Consider the following 16128-nt stretch of genomic DNA (forward strand, 5'->3'; position numbering starts at 1 on the left):
CCTAGATTTCACTCTGGGACCCTGGTTACGCCCCACATCCCGGGCTACCTGCCTCGCCTTTTCTCTAGGCCGGCCCCGAGCTGGGCCCCGCCCTCCGGCTATGGTCCAATTCAAGGGTCTCGGACAAAGGAAGTCCGGGGGTCTGGTGGCGCTATCCCAAGACCCCACTCCGAATACTCTGATTTCCCGGGGCTTCCTCTGGGTGAGTCCCAGAGACCCCAGCGGCCAATAGGAAAGTGGGTTCGGTCTCGGTAGCCGTCTAATTGGCTCTGGCCTTCGGGAAAAGACCCAGGGACAAGAGGTGGGGAGAGGGGCGGTCCTGGGCTTTGGGGTGGGAACCGGATTCCAGCTGTGGTTCTCTCCCGGGGCGCCCCCTCCCGCACTGCCACGGCGGCCGGCCAATGGGCACGCTGCTCAGGGACGACGGCGCGCGGCGATTGGCTGCAAGGCTGGCTGAGGAGAGGCGGGGCCGAGGCTTGAAGTTGGAGTGAGGGATCCAGCTGTGGTGTGCGCCGGGCTCCTAGCCGCCGCTTTCGCTTGCTTGCTCCGCGTCTCGGCGGGAGGAGGAGGCAGTGGCGCCGGCGAAAGCTACAGCAGCGGCAGCCACCGCGGCGGCTGCGGCGGCGGCATCTCCGCCTCCACCCCCGCCCGGGACTGCCCCCCACGGTCTCCCCGCCTCTCCCGGACCGTGAGCCCGCCGCGGGGCGGAGGAAGGAGCCGGCCCCCACCCCCTCCAAACCCACCCCAAAGAGATCCCTCCTCCCCTCCCCCCGCCATCTCTGGCGCGGAGCCGGGACGATGCTGACCCCTTAGATCCTGCTCCAGCTGCGGCGCGGAAAGAGGGGGCGCCCTTCCCCGGACCCCCCGCCCTCCGCCCCCTTTCTCTTTTCTCCTCTCGGGGCCGCTTCGCCGAAGGTAGCGCCAAATTCGGCAACCGGAGCCTAGGCGCGAAGCGAAGAAGCCGGAACAAAGTGAGGGGAGCCGGCCGGCTGGCCCGGGGGGCCCCAGGGGCCCTGGGGAAGAGGGACTTGCGCCGGGCGGGGCATCCCTGCGACTCGGCGCCCCGCGGGCAGCATGCCCCTGCGGGCAGGGGGAGCTGGGCTGAACTGGCCCTCCTGGGGGCTCAGCCTGCGCCCTAGAGCCCCCCAGATGCGCCCCCTCCGGGGCCCCCCGGTTGCGTGAGGACACCTCCTCTGAGGGGCACCGCTCGCCCCTCTCGAGACCGCCCGGGGCCCCGGTTGGCCAGAGGATGGACGAGGAGGAGGATGGAGCGGGAGCCGAGGAGTCAGGACAGCCCCGGAGCTTCATGCGGCTCAACGACCTGTCGGGGGCCGGGGGCCGGCCGGGGCCGGGGTCGGCGGAAAAGGACCCGGGCAGCGTGGACTCCGAGGCGGAGGGGCTGCCGTACCCGGCGCTGGCCCCAGTGGTCTTCTTCTACTTGAGCCAGGACAGCCGCCCGCGGAGCTGGTGTCTCCGCACGGTCTGTAACCCATATCCTCCCGGCCACGACGGCCAGGCTGGGGGGTCCGCAGGGGGGCGGGCCGCGCCACCGGAGGGCACCAACGGCCAGGTGAGTCGGAACAGTGAGCCTGGAAGGTGATCAGATGAGAGAGGGGCTGTTAAGGAGGTGAGGGGGCCTCCGAGGGAGAGCGGAGACGCGGACAGGTTTGGCAGATACCCCGGCGAACCCCACCTCGATACATACACCTCATTCCCCTTTGGGGAGAGGGGTTTGGGATCCGGGCCAGGAAAAGAGAGGAGACGTGCCCCGTTGGTTTGCCTCTGGATGCTGTCCAGATGTGGGCAGGAGAGGGTCGTCATCCTCCAGATGTGGGAAGCTCCGGGAGCCTGGGAGCTCTACTCCACCCGCTGCCGGTTAGCGAGCTGGGTTTGGTTTTCGAGTTTGGGGGGTTGGGTGAGGAGGAAGCTGCGGGGACCGGAGAAGGGGGGATCGCAGTCTCCTGGGTTTCCCTTCTGCCTCTGCTCTAAAGTTTGCAGTGGATTCGAGGGTCTGATCCCTCGACCTGGTAGTGGAGGCTGAGGTTTTTACTGACCCAGAGGGAATTGTTGGGGGGGGGGTGGCGGGGACCAGGTTCTAATCCCCCCACCCCCACCCCCACCCCGCGGGTTGGAGGCACAACAAGGAGATTCCAGCGGCGGCTGATGTCAGGGGCGCAGAATGAGAACAAGATGTGGTGGAGGGGAAGCTGTCTGCCCCCAGAGCTGGAGTAGAGACCCTTTCGGCTGGAGCCGGAGGCCCAGACCGCCTCCCTTCTCCACAGTTCTTTATTCAATGCGGGATGCTTAAGGTTGGGTTGGGAGTTTTGTGCTAGATTTTTTTTTTCTTGTGGAGGGAACGACTGTGGCAAGAGCTTTGGTAAGCGGGAGAGAGGATTAAGCCGGCTTGAGTTATCCATTCCCTTTCGCAAATAAAGAGTGCTCCCACTGGATCCCAGGGCAGGTCTGGGATAGTGAGACCTTAGGCCAGTTCAGTAGGGAGGACTCGGGTCCTCTGCCCCAGTGCCTACTCCTTGGATGGGTTTATGGAATATAAGCCCTGCATTCCAGGGGTATAGATTTAGTACTGCCCCCTACCTGTCCTCTGCCCAGTCTGGAGTGATGTGGGAGATCCCAGCCCCCTCGTCCCCATGGCCTCTACTCCTAAGCCCTGAGCTCAAAGCGCCGCTAGACTAATGCCAGGGTCCAAGCTCCAGGCTCCCAGTGGGTCCCACCACTGCCGGAAGGAAAGGGGAGAGGGTTTGCTGCCATCCCAGATCTTGACAGCTTCTCATTGCTCCTTCCTCCCAGCTCAGGGGCTCTTTGGGGCCCAGGCTGGGAGACTGCAGGTCTCTCTTGTAACCCTTGACAGCCCAACCAGGACACTGCTTTGAAGAAGTCGGGGTGGGGGGGGGTAGGGGAAGAAGGTTGGTGCCGCCCTCACTCTGCAGCTTTGCTGCCTCTAGTGCGCAAAGCAGGGATGTGAGCTTGGGTCCCCCCCAGCCCCCCTTCCGTACACCCTGTGGGTCTTTAGGAGGCTCCCTTCATCACACCCTCTCTCCATTCCTTGCCCCCTCTTCCTTACTCTCTGAGCTGCAAGAAGAGAGAGAATTGGGGGTCTCAGAGGCCTGTGGATCTGCTGAATAGGCTCATCTGGAGCTCTGACTTTTCCTCTGCCCCCAGGCCCTTTCTCTATGGCAGAGATAGAGATAGGGAATGATGTCTCTGAAAAGTATGGACTCCAAACATCTCTGAAAAGTATGGACTCCAAACATCCCTTCTCTCCACCCTTAACTATCCACCATCTCCATGAATGAGAAAAAGTGCCAGCCCCATCCCTTCCTTCTCAGGGGTTCAGGGGAGGTCGAGAGATCTCGCCCCCTTCCCTCCCCTTCCACAAAATCCAGACCTCTTGGCTAGCGTGTCTCCTCCTGCCTTGCCTCCAGCTGCCAATGGATGGTCTGGGGCAGACTCCTTCCTTACTGGGCTCTGGGAGGGAGGCAAGTGGACAGGACTGGAATGAAAAGAGAGGTTGCAGCCTCCTGCTCACTTGGGGGTGGGAGCAAGCTTTCCTCTGGGGCAGTGGGAGTCTGGGCTATGGGGCATGTCATCACTGGATCCAGACAAGCCACTTCGGCTAGATTGACTGAGAATGGGTTGAGGACAATTTCTAGGCAAGGGGGCTGCCTAAGGGTGCCCCCACCACTCCCATTGCACCCAAGTGTCAAGGGAGACCTGTATTTTACTCCCCGAGGGGCTCTGAACCGACTCTGGGCCTCAGTGTTTCTCCTTCTGTTTTTTTTGTTTTCTTCAAAGCTCCCCTCTACTACACAAGGTTCCTCTCTGCACCTCTGAGCCTGAGGGACCTGAGGACACCTCCCCCACCTAACTGAAGCTGGTTGGACTCCTCTTGTCATTCTTCTCAGTCCCCTCCTCTCTTGGCCTCTTTTAGAGACAAGGTTTCCTAGAGAGATCTAGACCCAGGTAGAAGAGTGTGTGTGTGTGTGTGTGTGTGTGTGTGTGTTGGGGAGAGAGGGAGGGAGGGAGAGCAGCAGAAGGAGGAGGGACTGGGAAGTTCATGTTTTGGTACTGGGGAGACCAGAGGTGCCTCCAGACAGTCGATTCAGAGTCAGAAAGGCCCCCTCTCCCCAGGTGACAGGGAAGTGTGGCGGCCTTTCCAGTATGTGTTTCTTCAAGTGTGAGGGAGCGCGCTTCCCCTCCCTGGAAGGAGATCCTGAGCATTCCCTCTCCGGCTGTTGTGTCACATCTGGAAGTTTGTGTAGGAGTTTCTCCAAGCTCAGAGCCCAGCACAGCTTTTTCTCATTTGGAAATCACAGGCTGGCATTTGGGATGCTGAGAAGGGGAGGGGGGCCAGAGGGGGAGAGAGGAGGCTGCCAGGAGTTGGGGAGGAGGAGGGGGAGGCCTGGACGGGCAGGAACCCTAATGGCTTCCAGAAGTGAGTGTGAGTGTGTGACTGCGTCACTATGTGTGTCTGAGTGTGTGCTTGTGGAGGGGAGGGGTCACTGGAATTTCTGGAGCTTTCCTTGCCCCTGTCCCAGTGCCCCAAGTTTGCCTGTGTCTCTTACCTAGGGAGCAATCTCCATTTTGATCCTCAGAGGAAATAGGAGAGGGGTGTTCTTTCTGTCTCCTCACCAACGCCCTCCTCTCATTTTCAAACCCGGGGATGTCCAGAGCGGATTCTCAGGTCTGGGGCTGGGGAACTAAATATGATTGGGGGTTCAGCGCACCCCCTGGCACTTTTTCTGTCCAGGCCCACTTTCCTTCTGGGTCGCACACCCACTCTGCTCCACAGAACAGTTGGGGGACTCCCCACCACTTGTGCTGCCAGCTGGAGCCGTTCCCGGGGTTACCCCCACCACCCAGCCCCCCTCACCCCTCGCCTGCTACCACCAGGCTCCCATCCCGCCGGGCCTGCCTCAGCCAGGATGGCGACAGACACAACTGCTCACACGCACACACGCGCACACACGCACACACACAGCCACAGACATTTGAATCAGATTTCTGGCCTATTTCCTCTCCAAAGATTCCAGCAGGCCGGCTCTCTGGTGTCTCTGTCTCACGTCTCTGTCTCTGGGTGGGGCCCGGCTGCCTTTCTTCAGGCTTCGGTTTTCATTTCAGCTGGAAACCTCTCTCCCCACACACCCACACGCTGGAGCCGGTGGCAGGGAGACCACGGGGAAACAGGCGTGTGGGAGTGGGGGCTCGGCTGGGGAATCCCCCTGGCTGCCTCCCTAGCAGGCGCCTCGCTGCTGAGCCCCTGTATCCCCCCTCAGCCCAGGGACCGCTGAGTCCCTGAATTCCATCCACACCAGCCTTTCCATGGGGTGGACGAGAACAGCACCCCACCTTCCTACCAACTTCTAGGCGGCCAGGCTTCCTGGGCCCAGGCCCATTTCCTCCTCAGTGCTCCTCCGGTTCAGATTTCCAGTCTGCTAGTGGGGAACGGAGCGGCTGGGGGCCTGTTTCCCTTCCCCGCCATGCCCTGCTTAGAGCCCCCGTGCCTCCTGTGTGAGGCACCCCAGGTCTCCCCCTCCTCTCCCAGTTCCCTCTCCCTTACAGCTGCCAGGCCAGGCAAGGGCTCTTGATAAAGACCCACGGGTAGGACTCAGTTGTGCAGATAACATGCTCTAGTTCTCTCTTATGGAGGGAGAAGAAGAGGAGGGGTGGAAGTGGGGTCCCTCGCCCTGCCATTTCCCTCTTCTCTGCTTGTGATGGTGGGTTGTGGAGAAAGGAAGGACCCTCCCTTCTCCTACCCACCTCCCCCTTTGGGATCCACTCCAGCCGGACAGTCACCATAGCAACAGTAGACATGTGACTGCACAGGTCTTTCACAGTCACTATGGCAACCAGTGTCCCCCGTTCTTTTGGTTGCCATGGAGATTTGTCACATGGTTTCCCCCCCAACCTGGTAACCTGTGGGTCTCCCTGCTTGAGGACTAGACAGCAGTCTGGGTAAGGGGAGTTCATGTGTGAGGGGTCCTTTTAATTACCATGGCAACAAATCCACACCTCCTGGTGACACATCCTCCTGTTGTTATGGCAACAGAGGAACATCGCACAGTGACATACGGCTATGTTCCCAAGGAAACAAGCCCAACCCTGAGAAGGGTAAAGGCCCCCACCCCTATTATTTATTCCTCAGTTCAGATTGTCCCAAATTTTTTCGTGCCTTGGTGTCCTCCCTGTCTGTTTTTGATTACCTGCAGGGAAAGGAGAGAAGGAGAGAGAGAGCAGGATATGTCTGGGCGTGTGCTGAATTGCCAATGGGGCCCTTGAGAAGGGGCTTCTGTAGTTAAGAACTGGAAGTGGAGTTATATGAAGGCAGACTCTGGCTAGAAGAGGCCCCAGTGTGCGCATGTGTGAGGTGGGGACAGGTGGAACCGCTCCCCTGTGGTGTCACTTCTGCGCCTCTCCCCTCTTCCCTCCGCTTGGTTTTCATCATTTCATCACTATCAAGACAAATAAGGCAGGAAACATGAATGGGGAGAAACATCCAGCTTCTAGGCAGGGAGTTTGATTGACTGACTGATTGATTGACTGATTCATTCATTCATTCATTCATCCCATGTATTGACCATCTGCTATATGCCAGGCACTGCTGTAAGCATTGTAGATGATATAAAGATGTATCAGCCTGACCTGTGGTGGCACAGTGGATAAAGTGTCAACCTGGGAATGCTGAAGTTGCCGGTTCAAAACCCTGGCTTGCTTGGTCAAGGCACATATGGGAGTTGATGCTTTCTGCTCCTCTCCTCTCTCTCTCTCTCTCTGTCTCTCTCTCTAAAAAAAAAACCCAAACCAAAACAAAAAGATGTATCAGAGTGCTCCTGCTTGGCAAGGGAGATGTGAGCGGTGCTCAGATGACACAGGGGATCACTACCACTAGAGAGGGTCAAACAGTGTCCCAGGAGAACTGCCCCCTTCTCCCATGTAGAGATGCCTGTTCACATGCGTCCCCTCCCTGAAGAGGGAAGGAGGGGGCTAGCTTGGGGAAAGAAGGCCAGTTCTTGAGAGTAATTGTGTCCTTCCCCTTCCAGAGGATGGCCCCAGGGGAGCTCCCTCCTTGTCCCCCTTTTTCCAGGGTGACCCCTGGCTGACCCCCATTTAGGGGAGAGACCCACTGAGCTTTAGCTCCACTCAGAAAAACAGCTCCATAGAAACAGAGCACCCTTTTTATTTCCCACCTCCCTCTACTTACCCTAAAATCCTGGACCTTTTTTTTCCTTTTGAACTTATTTGTGCACGGACACGAAGCTTAGGGAAGCTGCAGTGCCTTGGGACAGGTAGGTACTTGAGGGAGGGAAGTGATGTCGGTCTGAGTGGAAGAGGGTGTGGGTGACAGAGGAGTGGGCAGGTCAGGAAGGGACTGAGGGAGTCACGGGCTCCTGGGGAGAGGGGGTGGGGTCTGAGGTTTAGGGTAGGATGCGGTGTGCTTGGATTGGCTGGCGAGAAAGTCATGAGTCCTTGGTCAAAGTCTTCTCACTCCGGAGGTGGGGTTCCGACAGGAAGATCCCATCTCCTCTGGGCCATGGGGGGTCTTGCTGTGAGCTGCTGTGACAACCTCACTCGCTCCACCTTTGAGGTCTTCTTCCCCCAGACCCCAGTCTCTGCTTGTTTCTACCCTCTTTGTCCCCCTCCCTCTCATATTTTCCTTGAGAAAAATAGGCTGCTCGGTCACTTAGCTATGAGTCCGATGCCCAGAATTTGTAAGCTACAGAGGCCATTTTGTACATTCGCTTGTCGATGGGCTGGAAGCGAGCCCCTTATGTGGAAAGACTCGGGGTTTAGAAAGGTCCCTCTCTCCTCGTTGCTACAGAACAGTCTGTTTCAGTTGGTTTGGGCTGGGCCTTTGCTGGGAGCAGTTACGATGGTGGCCTGGTCTGTGTGTGCAGGGCACTGCCCACTCCGCACAGGCTAGGGGCTGCGTCCAGCACAGGGCAGAGTGTCGAGTGAGTCCTCGTTATTTAAATGAGTGGCTGTGTCTAGAGGCGCCCTGAGGTCACGGAGAGGTCGGGAGCTGGTGGTGGAAGAAGCAGCCTTGACCTCTGAGCAGTGGCGAAGCTGTGGACCCTCTGGTCTGCCTCCACCTGCCCGCCTGGCGCCAGCACGGTCGTGGCAGCCCCTGCCCGGCGGGCCTGAGTAGCTGCAGAAGCAGCTTTCCCGGGTCGGGGGTTTGGAACCCCGTGTCACTCTGGCTTCTTGTGTGACCTTCAGCACATGACTTTGGCTCTCTGAGCCTCAGTTTCCTTGGGTTTGGGGGAAGAAGAATATGATCTACCCCAGATACTTTGCAGGCCTGCTGTGAACACCAAATGTGGCATGGTGTGAAAGTGCTTGGTAAACTGTCAGGCAGGCACAATCTGACTTCAGGTCTGTGTCGCACATTCACACACATCATCTCGTTTGCTTCTCACATCTTCCCTGGGAGGTAGGGAGAACGGGATTCAGATTCAGCAGCAAACTCTTGGCGTCTGGCATTTCCATAAGCGTGATCGATTTTATTCCCCAAATGGCTTGGGTAAATAGCCAGGGTATTTGTGGCTTTTCTCACTTTACAGATGAGGAAGCTGGGTCCAGAGGGGTGAGGTGACCGAGGTGGGACTGGGCCAGGGCCTTCTTCTCATTGCACCTGTCAGGTGGGGTTGGGAGGTCGGGAAACAGGAGGCACCGGGGTGAGGCGTGGGGGCGTAGGCTCAGCCCCAGCCCTGGCCCGCTGTTTCCTTGACCACCTGTTTACCTGGTTTGAGCGTGTCAGCATGTTGGTCATCCTTCTCAACTGCGTGACTCTGGGCATGTTCCGGCCGTGTGAGGACATTGCCTGTGACTCCCAGCGCTGCCGGATCCTGCAGGTGAGTGTGTGTGTGGTGGGGACCAGGGGGACGCTCCTGACCTTAATCACCCTGACGCCTTCTCTGCAAGAGGCCCTGACCCCACTGATGGGGGTGGGGGTGGGCGTGTTCCCCCCTTCTCAGTTTCAGCAGCCTCTCCTCCTCACATCAGGCCTTTGATGACTTCATCTTTGCCTTCTTCGCTGTGGAGATGGTGGTGAAGATGGTAGCTTTGGGCATCTTTGGGAAAAAGTGTTACCTGGGAGACACTTGGAACCGGCTGGACTTTTTCATCGTTATTGCAGGGTGAGAGCCTGGGCTGGGTGTGGGCAAGAAACGGATCTGATTAGACCCTGCCCCGAGGCCAGGGCCCTAGGCCCGGCCCCTGCCCCCAGCCCCCAGCCCGCCTGCACCGCTGCTTCCCCTGGCTGTCCCGCCTGCAGCGCCCCAGCGTGTACCCCTCTGCATCCATGGCCTCTGCAGGGTCCCCGGGTGGAGGGGGGGAGGCAGAGGTTGTGCTGCCCCTGTGCAGCAGGATTCCTCATTGACCTCTTTTGACCCCCACGGTGGCCTCAGACTCAAAGGGCCTCCCTTTGGGCCCCTCCCTGCAGGATGCTGGAGTATTCGCTGGACCTGCAGAACGTCAGCTTCTCAGCTGTCAGGACAGTCCGTGTGCTGCGACCGCTCAGGGCCATTAACCGGGTGCCCAGTGAGTGACCCCTCCTTCAGCCCCTGGACAAAGAGCCTCAAGAGGAAATTTGGAGATTTCAGACCCCACCCCTACCTCCTGGCCACTCACAGGCCTCGCCAGGGCCGGGCACTCGAGGCCGACCCCATCAGGGAAAGGCTCAGTGGAGAGCTGGGGTCAGTAGACCCAGATGGAGCCCCTACCCCTGGGCTCCTGGAAGAATTACTTGGAAAGCCCCCCTCGTCCTCGTTTTAAGCTGATTTGGGGTCAGAGTCTCAGAAAGGCCTCAGGTGACCCTTTCCTCTCACCCCTCCTCCCCTGGAATGAGGGTGGTGAGAACAAGGTAGAGAGGATGGCAGGCCAGGAGGCCAGGCGGGTACAGGGGCCATGGCCTTTTCTGGCCTGAGCAGTCTGCATGCAGTCTGGTTCTCACTGGTGAGACCGCACTGGCCACACTGAGCATGACTTCTCCCAAGACAAGGCCCCTCCATGCCTCACCCGCCTGCCTGTATCCCCTTCTTCATTCCCACCCCTTTCCAACCCGTTGCAGCAATTGACTGCCGGGCCCATTATCTAAATTAAACCGCATTGGTTTCCCGAGCCAGCAGCTTTGGCAGCTCCGGCTCCCCGTGCATCCTGCCCCCCACCCTTGCTCAGGCCCCCTTTGCAACTCCCCAAACTACAGCTGCAGATGGTCTCTGCTACAGTCCCGGGAGTGGAGTAGGGCAGGGGGACAGGTTTCTGGGGCTCGTTGCCCGATGGAGCAGAAGCCCCCTCTGCTGCGCATGTCTGTGTGTGTCCATGTATCCGTGTGTGTGCGTGTGCATGCACGCGTGTGTGTGTGTGTGTGTGATGCAGCTGCCTCTGGGTGGGCAGAACCGCTCAGAGTGTCCTCCAGGCGTTGGGGTGTGCTGGTGTTAACAGGAGCTCCAGACGAATTCACCTCCTCTCCCGCCCCAGGTGATGGCTGGCAGATTTATAGGCTTCTGTCTAACCACGGTGTAATTCCCTTAATGCAAACCCTGAGGAATTGATCTCAGTTGGAGCTCAGAAGAGCTGAAGGGGGTGGGGCTGGAGGACGGTGTGAGAACACTGGGCTACAAGGGGCAGGGATAAGGTGGTTGCTGTCACCAAGCCCCTTAATGAGCTGCCGCTTGGGAGCTTTTTCCTTGGAGGGGTCAGGGGGCCCCCGGGCAGCACTTTAGGCATCAAAACCAGCCATTAGTGGTTAGTGAGTTTAACAGGGGCTTGGTGGCCTGGGGGCTGAGTCAGACCTTGGGGACTGGTTGGTCTTAGATCTGGAGCAGTGTAGGGAGGCAGCTTCTCTAACAGAACTTCCTGGGCGGGGAAATGGTGGCCTGGATCTCAAAGTGAGGTTCCTGCCCGCTAACGTCCCTCCTGGAGTTCTCTGCCTCAGTTTCCCCAATGACTGCTGTGGCAATAACCTGGAAAGTTCAGCTGACTGTCCGGTGAGAACAGGAATAGGAGGGGAGTGTGTGTGAGTGTGTGTGTGTGTGTGTGTGAGTGTGAGTGTGTGTGTGTGTGTGTGTGTGTGTGTGTGTATGATGGGATTCCAGAGCAAAAAGTTTGGTTTAATTCCTGGACCTACCTGTAGCCACTATGTGATATTGGACAAGGCATGTCAGGTCTCTGGGCCCCAATCCTCATCTGTGAATTGGGGGCGATACCCCTGTGGTGATGGCGTTAGGTGGGTGGGATGCAGTGCAGGAGGGTGCTTTGAGAATTGCGGTTACTCTGGCTCGCCCCTGGTGGTCCTGCACAGTGGTTAACGTTGGGGGGGTTGCTGGAAGGGTTAGTGGCTGCAAAGGGCTGCGTGCAGAGTTGGAGGTGCCTGCCGGTCTCCCCCCCAGCTTGAGCCGGGCGTCTCACCCTCAGAGACCCTGGGGGGTCCCCGTCTGGGAGTGCTGCCAGGCCCGTGGCAGCCAGCCTGCCCGGCCAGCCTGGCACCCCCAGCGTGGCTTCTGCCCCCCACAGGCATGCGCATCCTGGTCACGCTGCTGCTGGACACGCTGCCCATGCTGGGCAACGTCCTGCTCCTCTGCTTTTTTGTCTTCTTCATCTTCGGCATCGTGGGTGTCCAGCTGTGGGCAGGGCTGCTTCGGAACCGATGCTTCCTGCCCGAGAACTTCAGCCTGTGAGTGTCACTGGGGGCGACCTTGGAGTGGCAGTGGGGCTAGGACCATGCTCAGTCCCTGCTGCTATTGACATATCCGTTCTCATAGCAGTGACGTGTCTGGTTCTTAAGCTTACACACTGCAGTCACTTGGGGAGCTTAAGAAATTATTGAGGACTGGGTTCCACCCCCACGTATTCTGATTTCATTGGTCTGGGGGTCAACCTACACTTGCGGACTTTTCTAAGATCCTCAGTGAGCCCGATGTGCAGTCTCGTGGGACAGCCACTGCTCTAGGATGTAACCTTCCGATATCCCGACTCCGGAGTTTCACGCTCAGTCCTCACACTCTCTGTCCCCACTCACAAATCCCCATGCCTGCCTGGTGCCTGCCCCCAATCTGTTCCCTCCCCTGCTCGCCTGGCATGCCTCGGCGCCCTTGTCCAGCTCTGCCTTCCTGGGCCTTTCCCCCTGGGGACCCCGCCCCCAGCCTCACCCCTGTCTTCTCTACAGCCCCCTGAGCGTGGACCTGGAGCGCTATTACCAGACCGAGAACGAGGACGAGAACCCCTTCATCTGCTCCCAGCCTCGGGAGAACGGCATGCGCTCCTGCAGGAGCGTGCCCACCCTGCGCGGGGAGGGGGGCGGAGGCCCCCCCTGCGGCCTGGACTACGAGGCCTACAACAGCTCCAGCAACACCACCTGCGTCAACTGGAACCAGTACTACACCAACTGCTCCGCGGGGGAGCACAACCCCTTTAAGGGCGCCATCAACTTTGACAACATCGGCTATGCCTGGATCGCCATCTTCCAGGTGGGGCAGCCTGGGTGCCAGGAGACTCCCCAGTCCAGGCGGGAATGGGTGTTTCCAGGGTGGGGATGGGGTCAGGGCCTCTGGAGGACACTACAGGAGGCTGTAGGGGGCCCGGAGTCAATCTGCCCGTCTGCCACTTCCCCAGGTCATCACGCTGGAGGGCTGGGTCGACATCATGTACTTTGTGATGGATGCTCATTCCTTCTACAACTTCATCTACTTCATCCTCCTCATCATCGTGAGTGATTCCTCAGGCCCCCGAGGGGATGGAGGATCCTGGGGAAATGGGTCGGGGAAGGCCAGAGAGTGGAAACCGGGCTTGGTCCGAAGTTCTAGCTCTCAGGACAAGTCCCATTGAGATGCGGGCAGAGAGGGCACCTGTGAAGAGCAGTCAAGAGGACATGCAAGGTCAAGGTCTGACTCTGTATCACTTACCACAAGTCATTTCCACAAGGCCGCTCGCCGCACCCTGGACCTCTGTTTCTTCATTGGTAAAATAGGCAATCCTCAACCCAGGGTGATAACACCTCTGGAAGTGGCAAAGGCTGGTCCTGTTTGTTACCAGGTCTAGGAGAGCATTGTGGCACTTTGTTAGGGAGCAGGCAGGAGATGGTAAATAAACATCCTGCAAACAGCTTTGGTCTACCACGAATTCCCATCGTTTGGCATTGAGAAACACTGCGTGAGCTCTTGTTCTTTCCAGCTCAGAAATTCCAAGACTTAATGAGGGCAGAAGACAGAGGCAAAGCAGAGTATTTAGTAGTTTAAATCACTACCATTCGTAGTTTAAAATTTTAATTGCTACTATTTCTAGCTAATATTTATTGAGCACATATTAAGTGCCAGTCCCTGTTCTGAGCACGTGCATTTTATTGTGCTGGTGCATTTCATCCTCACCACGATCCCAGTTATCGTCTCCACTTTACAGATGAGGAGACCAATGTTTCCTCATTTGCTTGACCCCATCGTGGACCTGGCATGCGCTGTGGATTAATCCTGCAGGGTGGGGCGTCGCTGCTAATGTGCACTGTAACAGCTGCTGCCTGCTGAATCTTCCTAGTCCCTAGGGGGGAAGGCATGCAAGCTTTGGGGCCCCAGCTCCAAAACGAGAACTCTGAGCTTCAGAGGGCTTGGTCATCAGGCTAAGCAAGTGGCTGGAGCTGAGAATTCAACTTTTTTTGTGTCACCAAGAAGCCAATGACAGAGCCAGACAGGGGTAGATATTGAGAGAAGGAGATTAAGATCTACTCAGTGTGCATGTGTGTGTGGGGGTGTATAAAATATGGTGTACAGAGATGTGTTGTTGAATTAGGCACCGGAAACCTGTATAATTATGTTGACCAGTGTCACCCCAATAAAATCAAATAAAAAACAGGGGCAAAAAAAGATCTACTCAGGATTTAAGACAGGCTTTAGAGAGATGTGAAAACAGAATAAGGCAGATCTGGGTGAATGAGAGATAGCAGGTAGGCCCTGAGAAAAACAAGTCCTCCAGACCACCTGCTCCTGGTCCTGCAACATTCCCTGGGGTTGAAGAGTGGCCGGGAGTGGGGCCTGTCCTCCAGGGCCGCAAGGCCAGTGGCTATGGGAAGCCTGATTTTCCCACTATGCTGCTCCCTTCTGAGTGGGGCGAAGGGAGGAGGGAGGAAGCAGACAGGGAGGTAAGGGGCCCAGTTTCCACCCTCCCACACACACCCTGAAAAATCTTTCTAAACAGCTCTCTGGAATCACACTAGTGAAGCTCATTATCATAATTACTAGGACACAATCTAGAAAAAAAACAAAACTGCTTTGTCACCATAAATATTCATTTCTTTCATTCTGGATTATTGTCCAGGCAGCGACCATCCCAGAATCCTGGGGAAACAGAGGCATGGAGATGGGGACGGGGGAAGTGTGGGCAAGTCAGAGTGGCAGCTTGGCTAGTCGGCAGGGTTCGGGGTTCAGTCCGTCACCGGCGGGGTGGGGGGGAGCGGCACTGAGGAAAGCGATACGATGAAGTCGATGCTCAGGAGGATACTAAGGGCCCATGGTTAAGGAGCTCTCACTCATTCAAGGTCACACAGTTAGAGTTGGGACTGGAAGGAGTCTTGTGACAAGGTTTTTGCCAACATCTCAAACACTTAATCCAATGTGAAAACCCCATACCCCCAAGACTGTATTCATTTCCCAGCCTTCCCTACTCTTAATAGTAATTGGGGTGGCGTGTTCAGCATCTGTGGACAGGCATGTTTGGGGGCCTGGAGTTTGGGAGACATCTTTGCAAGATAGCATCAGGTCAATAGCAATGCCTTGGAATTCCATAGGGTTTGGTTCAAGTCTTAGCTTTGCTGTGCATTAGCCGAATGACCTTGGGCAAATTCCTCAATCCCTCTGAGCCTCTGTTTCCTCACCTGTCAAATAAAGATATGGAAGTATCACCGCTTGAGACTGTCCTGAGAATGAAATGAGATAATATTTGAACAAGTATAGAGCCCAGCGCCTAGCCCATAGGAAGTGCTTAGGACTCTGTGGCTGGCATCGTGATTCCCTTTTCTTCAGGACGTCTCTTCTTGCTGTCCCCACCCCCACAGGTGGGCTCCTTCTTCATGATCAACCTGTGCCTGGTGGTGATTGCCACACAGTTCTCCGAGACCAAACAGCGGGAGAGCCAGCTGATGCGGGAGCAGCGCGTGCGGTTCCTATCCAACGCCAGTACCCTGGCCAGCTTCTCGGAGCCGGGCAGCTGCTACGAAGAGCTGCTCAAGTACCTGGTGTACATCCTGCGGAAGGCGGCTCGCAGGCTGGCCCAGGTCTCCCGGGCCGTGGGCGTGCGGGCCGGGCTGCTGAGCAGCCCGGCATCCCTCGGGGGCCAGGAGCCCCAGCCCAGTGGCAGCTGCTCCCGCTCCCACCGCCGCCCGTCTGTCCACCACCTGGTGCACCACCACCACCACCACCACCACCACTATCACCTGGGCAACGGGACTCTGCGGGGCCACCGGGCCAGCCCCAAGATCCAGGACAAGGATTCCAGTGGGTCCCACCGGCTCATGCTGCCACCACCCTCCACACCCGCCCTCTCCGGGAGCCCTGCGGGGGGCTCAGAGGCTGTGCACAGCTTCTACCATGCCGACTGCCACTTGGAGCCGGTCCGCAGCCAGGTGCCCCCTCCCAGGTCACCATCTGAGGCATCGGGCAGGACTGTGAGCAGCGGGAAGGTGTACCCCACTGTGCACACCAGCCCTCCACCAGAGATGCTGAAGGAGAAGGCGCTTGTGGAGGCGGCCCCCACCTCTGGCCCCCCCACCCTCACCAGCCTCAACATCCCACCTGAGCGCTACAGCTCCATGCACAAGCTGCTAGAGACCCAGAGTACAGGTGAGGACTCTGGGTGGAAGCATGTTGGTGCCGCTCGGCCCAGGGCCCACGGTGTCCCAGAGAGGGTCAAGGGTCCGCGGTCAGAAGGACAGAGAAGGCTTGGGTCCCATTCTGTCACTCACAGCCTTGGGACTTTCATTCAGTCATATGGCCTCATTGAGCCCTAATTTTCTCACCTGTTAAGATGGGATCAAAATTCCCACATTGTAATAATAACAGTAACCATCATGTAATAAGCACCTGCTACGTGCTCCGCTCTGTGCTGCTTGCAGTAATACCTAACAGA

At 57.8% G+C, this 16128-nt stretch overlaps 1 protein-coding gene across 9 annotated transcripts in view; it reads left to right on the forward strand.

Moving 5' to 3' along the window:
• Positions 1-778: 778 nt before the first annotated feature.
• The window catches only part of CACNA1G (calcium voltage-gated channel subunit alpha1 G), a 65645-nt gene continuing 50295 nt past the window's right edge, over positions 779-16128 (forward strand). For 5 of the 9 annotated variants that reach the window (XM_066263953.1, XM_066263955.1, XM_066263956.1 and 2 more), the window contains exons 1-7: positions 8764-8870; positions 9022-9155; positions 9461-9558; positions 11533-11692; positions 12185-12485; positions 12631-12723; positions 15059-15842. In XM_066263953.1, coding sequence (XP_066120050.1) covers positions 8778-8870; positions 9022-9155; positions 9461-9558; positions 11533-11692; positions 12185-12485; positions 12631-12723; positions 15059-15842 — 1663 coding nt within the window. In that variant the 5' untranslated portion in view covers positions 8764-8777. Of the gene's footprint in view, positions 1492-8758; positions 8871-9021; positions 9156-9460; positions 9559-11532; positions 11693-12184; positions 12486-12630; positions 12724-15058; positions 15843-16128 lie in introns of those variants that run through there. The other 4 variants (XM_066263959.1, XM_066263960.1, XM_066263961.1 and 1 more) reach the window with 1 other exon arrangement.

Source organism: Saccopteryx bilineata, chromosome 2 (assembly GCF_036850765.1).
Source record: "Saccopteryx bilineata isolate mSacBil1 chromosome 2, mSacBil1_pri_phased_curated, whole genome shotgun sequence".
Taxonomy (NCBI): Eukaryota; Metazoa; Chordata; class Mammalia; order Chiroptera; family Emballonuridae; genus Saccopteryx; species Saccopteryx bilineata.